At 38.1% G+C, this 12,087-nt stretch overlaps 2 protein-coding genes across 2 annotated transcripts; both read left to right on the forward strand.

Annotated features, from left to right (window-relative positions):
• Positions 1–1,692: 1,692 nt before the first annotated feature.
• On the forward strand, positions 1,693–5,959 carry LOC107814288 (outer envelope pore protein 16-3, chloroplastic/mitochondrial). The gene is made up of 3 exons (XM_075253725.1): positions 1,693–1,840; positions 4,415–4,762; positions 5,544–5,959. The coding sequence occupies exons 1-3, from the start codon at positions 1,708–1,710 to the stop codon at positions 5,687–5,689; spliced, it is 627 nt and encodes a 208-aa protein (XP_075109826.1). The 5' UTR covers positions 1,693–1,707; the 3' UTR covers positions 5,690–5,959.
• Positions 5,960–8,211: 2,252 nt separating this feature from the next.
• Positions 8,212–11,681, forward strand: LOC107814287 (FT-interacting protein 3-like). The gene is made up of 2 exons (XM_016639670.2): positions 8,212–8,515; positions 8,871–11,681. The coding sequence occupies exon 2, from the start codon at positions 9,052–9,054 to the stop codon at positions 11,371–11,373; it is 2,322 nt and encodes a 773-aa protein (XP_016495156.1). The 5' UTR covers positions 8,212–8,515; positions 8,871–9,051; the 3' UTR covers positions 11,374–11,681.
• Positions 11,682–12,087: the final 406 nt, after the last annotated feature.

Consider the following 12,087-nt stretch of genomic DNA (forward strand, 5'->3'; position numbering starts at 1 on the left):
TTTTAACTGAAAGTCTAATGTAGTTATTACTCTTAACTATACAAGTCATTCACCTATATGTGCCAAAGACCTTGTCCAAGTGTCCACTACTGTTATATCATATTCCACTTAATGTATCAACACACATATATGAGCTTACATATTATATATTTATAAACTAGTTATAAAAAAATTATGATGCATATTTGTTATACAAAATTTTATCAAGTATAAGTTAATACCTAAATTTAGGTATACGAAATGCTGATGTTATGCCTTTTCAATTCATTTATTTACTAGTTCTTACGAATTTCAATTCATTTATTTTCTATTATAATTTCTGAAAATAGAAATATATTACTTGGATCTATACGAGGGATTTAAGAAACCGAAAAAAATATTAAACTTGTGTTTTCTTAGCAAAAATAACAAAATAAAAAAAATATGCTGGGCGGGGAGCGTCTTTGCAGGGCAGGGCAAGGCGGGTTGAAAATAGAAAAAACTACTATGCGGGGCCGGACAAGGCGGGTTGAAATTTTGCGGGTTAAACTTCACCCCGCCTCGTCCCATTGCCATTCTTGGTTAGGACTATCCATCACAAGTAGGATTTAACTTGTTTTTTAGATTATTAATTTCACTTATTATGAACAACTATATGTAATTAGATATTTTCTTACATTATAAATGTATAAAAGTTAACTCATTACTGGTAATATTCTTAGGTGGGAAATATCCAAGTAGAAAAATTTAGCCACTTGCTAAGGAGACAAATTTAAAGAAGATCGCCGAAGAAGGGTAGATGAACAAATTCATTATGCCCCATGTTTCGAATCTTGCGCTACTAGTCCTCGGAAATTATTTGGTAATAGAAAAAAAGTCATACAATGCAAATAGTCCAGACGGGTTGGACAATAACAATAGTAGGGATGACAATGGGGCAGTGTGGGTACGAGACAGTGCGGGTTTGAGATCATGCGGGGCGGGACGGGGCAGACGCAGATGAATGCGGGACGGGTGCGGGGCGGGTGCAGCTGAATGCGGGGTGGGTGCAGGTCGGGGCAGGGCGGGTCTGAACATTCTTCTAAAAACTAAATGTAGTTGCGGGTTAAAAATCATGTGAGGTGGGTTCTTCAATTTCAAGCAAATTTGCCACCGAGTATATAGATAGTTGAAGCATTTCTTCTCATACTTTTCTTTAAAATGAGATTTTGAATGTTTAATAGTTGAAGGCCGTGGTGATAATATTAACTGGAAAAATTTGAATTTTCTTTTCCACTTTTTCTTTTTTCATTCATGTTTTTTTTTCCTTTTTTGTTTTGAAATAAATCTGTTGCTGTTAACTAAAAGAGCAATAAGAGAAAACGAAGTCAATCCAGTAGTCAAATCTGGAAGTATGAATTTTTATTAAAATTAAATAATAATATATAAATAGCATAGCTAAGATATCAGTTCAGCGAGCAAAAAATAGATGAGAAGATTTTGTAATTGACTTAAATTAGCAAACTTCAGTAAATTAAAGTTGCACGGAACAAAATTTTTTTTGACTAAAAGAGAGCTTATAGAAGAAAATGAAAGATTTTTGTTAGGTGGGCCGGGTTAGGGCGGGTTCACCCGGGACGGGTTGAAAACAAAAAATTTTATAAAGCGGGGCGGGTTGAATCTAAGCCCGATCCGCAACCTGCCCCGCCCCGCCCCACTGCCATCTCTAACAATGGGCCTATTAAGCCCATGCTAATGAAAAGCTTGTTATTGGGCCGGAGCCTGAACATTGATCTGTTGGACCATTATATTACCAATTTGCACAAGCATCTTCTTCTTCTCTCTCACATCGCTCAACAGATCAGTGCCATTTTCAGCTTTGGTGAGTTCTCTGAGCTCCCACTCTCTATCATTGTTTAGATAAATGCACATGAATAATTTCTATTCAATTTTATTTTTCCTCTCTTTTTATTAGAGAAATGCAGAAATGTAATCGGATTCTAGGGTTTATAGAAGTGGTAGGCTTTTATTGGTTTAATGGAATATGAGCTTCGTTTTGTTATGTGATTTATGTCCGTGTAATTGATCGCAGTTTTCCAGTTCATTTGAATTTGCGATTGTTTTCCTTTTACTTTCGGCCTTGTTTAAGGAGCTGAATTTTTATGGGTATAGAATCTAGCACAGAGGCGGATCCAGGATTTAAATTCTATGGGTTCAATTTTTAAGATTTTTAACATTGAACTCATTATATATTTAAAGTTATGGGTTCAAATCTATTATTTTTGCAATTTTAATGAATTTTTACACATAAATTTCTACTCCGCGTCGAAAGTTATGGATTAATTGAACCCGTAACTCTCACACTGAATCCGCCTCTGATCTAGCATGTGGGTGATACTAACTCGTTAAGATTAAGGTTTAGTGCTGCTATATTAGATCCGTTGTTTCCACCTAGACCTCTCGGGTTAGAGCCTGGGAATGAAAATTCTTGTTTAGGAGCGCTTTCTCCTTGAATGGGCCCAACACAATGCGAATCTGGATTAGTCGGACCAGTGGGATCCGTATATCGGATGGTTATACCAAAAAAAATCCGTTGTTTGCCAATAGCCCTTTTATTCTGGTCAGGAACTTGTATATCAGTGTAGGCATAACTTATAACTGTGAGGTTTATAGAACCTTTAGCTTTAGAGTACACCCCAATTTTCCTTGAAAGACATTATTTAGTATTGGAATAAAATGAACCCAAATAAAGTGTAATGAATACAAAAGATGGTCCCCAGGGCTTAGTTCAAGTGGAAAATGTTGAGAGACTTGTGACCTAGGTCACAGGTTCGAGCCTTGTGCCATGCAAATGGAAGCCTGGTATTTAAGTGGAGAAGGGTAGATGGGTAGGTTCATTATCCTGAGTTTCAAAGGCTGCAGTGGTCCTAATGGTTGTCCCCGTACGGATTTTTCGGTCATAAAAAAAACAAAGATTCATATAGCCTATCTCAATTAGTTCGGGTTTGATATATCATCTAACCGTGTGCTCCATTTGGAAGGACCTAGAGTCTTGCCTATTTTTCTATGTGGTGATTTAGATAACATACAACCCTTATTCGTCTTTAAAGTTTCCTATGTAACACACAACCTATACTTTAGTTGAGACGACGTATTTTAGAAGAAATAATGTCTTAACTTCGTTTTCGCTGTTTAGATAAATATTTTAAAAATGGAATCTGAACTAGCTAGGTGCTTCAACAGATAAGTCTCTGTCGTATCTGAAACATGTTACAATTTGAGGATAAAAGAAGCATTGCCTTTGCTTGAGCATGTACTTATAAGTGGTTTTCATTTTCTTTTGTTTATCTCTAACCTTCATACATTTCTACATCATGCTTGGTTAGTGGCATATGTCTTAACTTGGTGACCAATTGATAGCTTGTCTTAGGAAAATCAAATCTGCAGTTGAGTTTCAAGCACAAGATGTAAAAATATGAGGGAGGGTCAATTGTTCTAGCGTTACTTAGACCTTTGATGCTTTTCTGAATGTGATGTTCACATTGCTTTTGACAAACTTCTAATGCTTCTTTCATCACAATTTTGTTAAACCTACTTGAGTTGCTTAGAGATTATTAACTTTGAATTGTGTATTGCATTGGAGTTTTCTTGAGATATGATAAATAGTTGAAATGAATGCAAGCAGGTTGGTTATGACAAATATGTTTGGTCAGTTATTTAAATAAAACGATGTAACTGCCCCAACTATTATTAAGTAGTACTATCTTGTATCTATTCGAATTTTTCAGAGGGAGAACTTTGTAACTCAAGTAACAGGTTAGAAAATTGAGGTAGAATAAAATGGGCGGAGGGAGTGTTATGGACCTATGTGAGCAGACTCAATCTTATGAATTTCTGTGTGATGGCTTATCAGCTCCTAATCACTCTGTTAAGGCTAGATGTCTCTTGTATGTGAGCAGACTCAATCTTATGAATTTCTGTGTGATGGCTTATCAGCTCCTAATCACTCTATTAAGGCTAGATGTCTCTTGTATCTATTTAGGGCTTAACATGTCCCCTGCTGACTCTCCCAACAGTTTTTTGCACTTTATTAGCTCCCTGGTCCTAGATTAGCCAATCATATGTTGGAGCTAATTAATGTTTTTTGTAACCTATTTTGTACTTTCTTGCATCTTCTTGATGCCACTCAATGAAGTTTTTTACTTCATTTAAAAAAGAAAAATAATTTCCATTTATGGGTATGCATATAGGGTCTTGACAGAACTAAATATATGCGAGCTTTTAGATTTCGCATCATTTACTTCTTGTGGACTAGGATGTTTTGTTGCTTCGCACATTTTGTTCGTGATGCATTATTTCTCACCGTCTCTTACCTTTGGTATCTGGTTATTAGTTCAAGCCTAACTTGTTTTAATTATGTTTTAAATCTTTTAACATTTCTGGTGTTTTGGTAAAGGATCGAGTAAAATCATGGATGATGCTGCAGAGCTAAGGTATTATGAAGATGAGGATACACCAGGGATGAAAACATTTAAAGGTGCAACAACAGGTCTAGTTGCTGGTACTCTTTGGGGTGCCATTATTGCCACTTGGCATGATGTACCCCGTGTTGAGAGAAGTGTTGCTCTTCCTGGTTTGATTCGGACATTGAAAATGATGGGAAACCACGGGGCTACCTTTGCTGCTATTGGTGGAGTCTATATAGGGGTAGAACAGCTGGTGCAGAACTATAGGATGAAAAGGGATTTTGTTAATGGAGCAGTTGGTGGATTCGTTGCTGGTGCTTCTGTACTGGGTTACAAAGGTAATCACCTCCCCCTCCACCCAAGAACACCATTTGAACTGAGATGAGTGTTTGTGGAGTGATTTCTTAATAAAAGAAAAGTGTTTGTGGAATGAATACAAGTCTGTTGTTGCACTCGCTTTAAATTTAATTATATGTAAGGGAAAAATTAGAATCGGCGAAGGAATAAGGAGAGGAAGCTATTATGACATGTTGCAGATTGGTTTGTTCTTAGTGCATATCCAGTGCTAGTGCCAATTTCCAGTGCTGACCATTCAACTGGCGTTGTGACTGGTGCAGCCAGAAAAATCTTATCAGTTCCACGCCCTGGCGTTCTTGGTTTGTAGTGAAGGCTTTTGCTTAATTCCTTTATCCTCTCTATTTAGATGCCTATTAAGATTTTTTATTCCAAGAACATAAAAAATTCTCCATAGATCTGATTGGCTGAGAATATGTATGTGCTTGTCTGCATAAAGATGTCTTAAGCATGACCACGGCCATTTTGTCAATGGCATTTCATTTAGTTTCTAAAAGAAATCGGTCACAGAATAATTAAGTTGCTCTTGCTAACCGAGAGCACTACACACATTTGAGAACAGATCAATAGAAATCCCTATGCAGAATGAACATTTCATGAACTAAAAGTTTAGAATTTAGTGAGTGCATAATCTTATGAGTTGCAAAAGGCAATTTTAGCAGATTATGTACATTATTCATCGACGGTTCTACACCCTTGCCTCTGGAAACATACTGGGATACCAAGGGAATTTTTTTTTGGCTGATTTGACTGCTACCTTTGTAGGAAGGAGTATTTCAACAGCTATCTCTGCTGGAGCAGCACTTGCAGTCACCTCTGGGGTAATTGATGGATTAGGTGCGACAACGAGAACTGACAATGGCAAGGAGTACTATCCTTACACTACGAAAAAAAGAGCTGCTGTTGAATGACTATAGTTGGACAGAATTAGCGCGACTCAGCGGCCCGCACCCTCTTGTTTTGTGCTATCCTACTTTTTTCCTTTAACCTGAAAGTATGATGCAAATAAGAATGCTATGTACTCTACTTCAATCATGGCAGGTGATTTTTCATTGAGTTTGAATACCTGACCAGATATTTTCATGGGTTATCTGTCATTCCAAATTCTGACACACTCTTTCGCTTCTCTATTTCTGATTATGAATTGTGATGATTTGCTATAAACAATTGTTGTTTGCAAAGATGAAGTCTGACCTTTACTTTATAAAGCCAGCGTTGGTTTTGTGTTGCTGTATACTAGGCAAATAGTAGGTTGAACCAATGGTTGGATTTGCCTGCAAGTAAACCTTGTAGCTGATGTAACCCTTTATGGCATCGATTGAATGCTTTTTTAGTAGCTGTAAACCAGTGCTGGAGGAACTCTTGAGTTATGACTTCAAGAAATCAATGTGGATTTTTTGACATCTTCGCGACGGGCCAGGAAAAGCTTTTGGGCTTCACCTGTTAGCAGACATACAGCTAGTCCCACTGGAGGATCAAACTATGGGTTTGTAGGTTTGATGAAATTCAGTGTTTGGAAGTCAAACTTTAGGTGTGGGGTGCAGAAAAACAAGTATAGATGAAGTTAATATACATTTGAAAATTCGCTTTGTCAAACGCAGAATCGTTTTAGTTCTGGATCTGTTGTTGCCCCTATCTTTTTGCTATGTTGCTAAACAATGAACCTAACTACTTAGACACTCATTGGAACATCATACCTTGATCTCCGAATTACACTGACCATAATCATCATTCATTTAGCCCTTTATATTTGTGCATCGTCCAAGACAACATTCTATGTAGGGACAAAGGCTGAAACTTTAGTACTTTACTTTCTTTTTCTTTCATCAGCTCCATGGTTCCTCTTCGTCTTATTATTTATTTATTTATTTATTTATTTATTATCCTTTCAAAATCATCACTTACCTCTGTCTCTGTTAGAGAATAGGCAGTTCCTCAACATTGAGGGAAAAATGTCTTATGTTTGTTAATGTGTTCTCCAAACTCCCAAGGATTAACTTTTCCCTTAAAATATATGTCCAATTTAGACATGATTGGGCAGAAACTCTCAAATTCAGTGGAAAATCATAACTAGTCTTGCAACGTTCTAGTGTTTAACGCAATTGAAAATTTACGTTAGTACATTTTTACTCCAGTAGCATAATGTTTTTCTTTTAAAAAAGACTACGCTGGCTCTTTAAAAAGGGCGTCCCCTAATCTCATTTTGATAGGAAGATATATTGATAATTATCCCAAGGAGGCTTACTACTCAGCTGATAGATCAGGTGAACTGACGACTTACTATTGGGAATCGTGGGTTCCGTCGAGCTTCTCATAGAAATACAAAAAAGTATCGCCCACTTTCTACAATCTGACTTGAACCTTTGGATAGACTCTGGAGGATCAACAACCATAGCTGCACGGAGTATATAAGGATGAAAGGAGATTTTATGTTTACTAATTTTACAAATTGTTCAAATGAGTGGAAAACAGGAGACAACACAACAATTAGCTTGGATTAAGTGGGGGTACTTATAAAATTTTTGTGATACAAATTAAAAATTAAAAGTGTAGCTATTTCATTAGAATCTATACATTAGGGGTGGGCATATATCGGGTAAAACCGATAACCCGAACCGTTAATTCTTTATTGGGTTATCGATATTGGTTAACGGTTCGGTAACGGGTTATTTTTTTTTATTGGGTTATCGGTTCGGGCTCGGTTTGCATTTTTGTTATTGGGTAAAAACCGATAACCCAATAAGAATGATGTAATTTACTAATTTACCCTTAAGTATATACTAGAGTTATTTATTTTCCTAATTCCCTCTTCACTCTTCAGTCTTCAGTCGTTTGTCTCTCAGTTCTCATTCTTGTTTCCGTCGCAGCCCCCAAGAGTCAAGACGCAAGACTCACCACCAGTTCTCCGCCAGACATCAGTAGATACTGCACAGAAGTGGGAGCGTGCTTTTGTTAAGAAACAACAAAAGTTGGCAGTTTACACGTTCTGGCAGTTTGATTTCTTTGTTTTATATATTGCAAAATTTTTTAGTTGTTTTTTGTTATCGGGTAAACAGATAACCGAACCGATAACGATATATAACCGATTAACCGATAACCGATAACCAATATCTTATCGGTTTGGTTATCGGGTTATGATATTTGTAAATCGATAACCGATAGACAAAACCGATAATGTTCAAAACCGAACCGAACCGACCGATGCCCACCCATACTATACATCTCCATCTCCTATAGATTAGCTTGGCACGTGTGAAGTCCCGACATACTCCTCGCACGCGCGACCCGGTTCCTCTGGTCAAGCAACACAAGACAAATAGTACCTTAATAAAGTGAACATAACGCAAAAGTAAAAAAGCAAAAAGCCACAAACAGAAACACAAATATTCACTTAACACACATACACAGAAAATCTGCATCAACGGTGCTTTCGGTGTAATCTCAGAAGATTCAACCCACCCCCAACTTCACCCCACCCCCACTTCACCCACCCCCTCTTTAGAATCAAACAAAGAACACAGAGCATTACCACCCTACTTTGTTTTTTTTTCTCTTTCAAAATATACTGTACACTGTTTTGTTCCTTATTTCTTGCGTTGTTTCTTCGCTTTTTAGCTAGCTAGACCTCTCTGTACTATTCTATTTCACTTTGTTACAAGAAAAGCTCTAAAACCCTTTTTCATTTCCCCCCTTAAGGCTCCAGAACTCTTCGCAAACTTATCAATAAAACCCACAAGGTACATTCACTTCTGTATTTTTGTGTTGTTTATAGATGTGCATTTTGTAAGAAATATTGTTTTCTTTTTGCTACATTTTGGGTTCTGTTGAATCTTGGCTGGTGTTTTCTTGAAACTTGATGTTTGTACATCTGTAATGTGGTTAGATTTTTTTGCATTCTGCGTTTTTTTTAATATTTGCCTTTTGCTTTGGTTTGCTTTCCATTTTTTGTGGTTGAGAGAGGAGATGAGTGTTTTTTTTTGTAGAGTTTAATTCGAGCATTGATTAAAGATTGATTTTTTGTTGCTCCAGCATTTTTAGCTCAGTTTTGTATGCTAAAAGAACTGACCTTTTCTTTAATTTTATGTTGTGAAGGTTTGAAGCATTCAGATCTGAGGCTTTGAATGGTTTTGGCATTCTAGAGGTTCCTTTTCATCTTTTTGGCTACATTTGCTTAACACTCTGTTTTGATTGAATTGGAGCATTAAAGTAATTCTGAGTAATTCTCACATTCTGGTGGTGGATATAGGGGACTTGTTTTAGTGATATATAAAAAATGCAGAGACCCCCACAAGAAGATTTCTCACTCAAGGAGACCAAACCCCACCTTGGCGGAGGGAAGGTCAGTGGTGATAAGCTCACTAGCACATATGATCTTGTTGAGCAAATGCAATATCTTTATGTCCGAGTAGTGAAAGCCAGGGATTTACCTGGTAAGGATGTTACGGGTAGTCTTGATCCTTATGTTGAGGTTAAGCTGGGGAACTATAAGGGTACGACTCGTCGTTTTGAGAAGAAGTCGAATCCTGAGTGGAGTCAGGTGTTTGCTTTCTCAAAGGATAGGATTCAGGCTTCTGTACTTGAAGTGACTGTGAAAGATAAGGATGTTGTTAAGGATGACTTTGTGGGTCGTGTTCTGTTTGATTTGAATGATATACCTAAAAGGGTTCCCCCGGATAGTCCTCTCGCTCCGCAGTGGTATAGGTTGGAGGAGAGGAATGGTAGTAAAGTCAAAGGAGAGTTGATGTTGGCTGTTTGGATGGGAAATCAAGCTGATGAAGCCTTTCCTGAAGCTTGGCATTCAGATGCTGCTGCTGTTAGTGGTGCTGATGGTCTTGCAAATATAAGGTCTAAGGTGTACCTCTCACCAAAATTGTGGTACCTTAGAGTTAATGTGATTGAGGCTCAAGACTTGATTCCGAGTGACAAAAGCAGGTTTCCAGAAGTTTTTGTCAAGGCCATCCTTGGGAATCAAGCGTTGAGGACCAGAGTTTCCATGAGCAAGACCATTAATCCCATGTGGAACGAGGATCTGATGTTTGTAGCAGCTGAACCGTTTGAGGAGCCATTGATTTTGAGTGTGGAAGATAGGGTTGCACCAAACAAAGATGAGGTCATCGGAAGATGTGCTATTCCTTTGCAGTATGTGGATAGGAGGTTGGACCATAAACCTGTGAACACTAGGTGGTTTAATCTTGAGAAGCATATTATTGTCGAGGGAGAAAAGAAGGAAATCAAGTTTGCTAGCCGGATTCACTTGAGAGTATGTTTGGAAGGAGGCTACCATGTTCTGGATGAGTCAACCCATTACAGTAGTGATCTTAGGCCAACTGCAAAACAGCTGTGGAAATCTAGCATCGGTGTCCTTGAAGTAGGTGTTCTGAGCGCTCAGGGCCTATCACCAATGAAAACAAAGGATGGAAGAGCAACGACAGATGCCTATTGTGTGGCCAAATATGGGCAGAAGTGGGTGCGGACAAGGACAATTATCGATAGCTTTGCTCCCAAGTGGAACGAGCAATACACCTGGGAAGTGTTTGATCCTTGCACTGTTATAACTATTGGTGTTTTTGATAATTGCCATCTGCAAGGAGGAGATAAATCCGGAGGGGCAAGGGACTCAAGGATTGGAAAGGTCAGGATCCGTCTTTCGACTCTTGAAACTGATCGTGTCTACACACATTCATATCCACTGCTGGTCTTGCATCCTACTGGGGTGAAGAAGATGGGTGAAATACACTTGGCTGTGAGATTCACTTGCTCATCGTTGGTGAATATGATGCATATGTACTCTCAGCCGTTGTTACCCAAAATGCACTATCTTCATCCATTAACTGTTAGTCAGCTGGACAACTTGAGGCACCAAGCCACTCAGATTGTCTCGTTGAGGCTGAGTCGTGCTGAGCCACCTTTGAGGAAAGAGATAGTAGAGTATATGTTGGATGTTGGTTCTCATATGTGGAGCATGAGGAGAAGCAAGGCTAACTTTTTCAGGATTATGGGTGTTCTAGGTGTGGTAATTTCTGTTGGAAAATGGTTTGATCAGATATGTAATTGGAAAAACCCCATTACGACTGTCCTGATCCATATCTTGTTCTTGATACTGATACTATATCCGGAGCTTATTCTACCTACCATTTTCCTCTATCTCTTCCTAATTGGTATTTGGTACTACAGATGGAGGCCAAGGCATCCTCCTCACATGGATACTCGCCTTTCTTGTGCTGATGCTGCTCATCCCGATGAGTTGGATGAGGAATTTGATACTTTCCCTACTTCACGTCCTCCTGATATTATTAGGATGAGGTATGACCGCATAAGAAGCATTGCAGGGAGGATTCAGACCGTCGTTGGCGACTTGGCAACTCAAGGGGAGAGGCTGCAGTCTTTGCTGAGTTGGAGGGACCCTAGAGCGACAGCGCTGTTTGTGATTTTCTGCTTGGTTGCTGCCATTGTGCTCTATGTTATGCCATTCCAAGCTGTGGCACTCTTGACCGGATTTTATGTATTAAGACATCCTAGGTTCCGCTACAAACTTCCATCTGTGCCGCTTAATTTCTTCAGAAGGTTACCTGCTAGAACAGACTGCATGCTCTGAGCTGTGCTTTTGGCAGCTATCATCTCTATCCTACCTTATGTGGTTTTCCCTCTTGAATCGACGAAAATGATATAGAAATTTGTGGGGCTGTCCTTTTCCTTTTCCTCTTCACCTAGTGGTGAATATTATGTCCTTGTTTTTGGATGAAGATCTTATGAGAATCTTGCTTTCTATTTGTTCTAAGTTCGTCAAAAGTTGGCTGTCTGATGTAGCCTGTAAGTTCTTTTGTAGTATTAAACAAGCTCCATGCTCAATTCTAAGTACTCCTTATTCAAATGGAATTTATTTATTTTTTGTTCTTTCATTGACATGGTCATGTTTGTATATTGCTATTCAAATGTGAGTTTTCGTCTCTCACAAATCCAATACTTTGTTTTTTATGTCCAAGCATTATAACGCGTATAAATGAAAAATGTTGCCAGGTATTAAAATGGGGCGGGTATTTTTATCCAATCAGGGCTAGCCACATGTCTTTTTTAAGATGGCACCAAGCTAAGCTCCTATTTGGCCATAAATTTTGGCTATTTTTTTCAAGAGTGAAATATGATCAATTTTTAAAAAAATTAATTTTTTTTCAAGTTCCCAAAATCTAAGTGATTTTTTTTTTTCCAAATAAATTGCATGGTCAAATAAACTTTAACTTTCAAAAATTATTTTTACACAACTTTAAAGATTTTTTTTTCTTCAAATTTCAGTTAAATTTATGTCCAAACG

This window comes from Nicotiana tabacum, chromosome 5 (assembly GCF_000715075.1).
Source record: "Nicotiana tabacum cultivar K326 chromosome 5, ASM71507v2, whole genome shotgun sequence".
Taxonomy (NCBI): Eukaryota; Viridiplantae; Streptophyta; class Magnoliopsida; order Solanales; family Solanaceae; genus Nicotiana; species Nicotiana tabacum.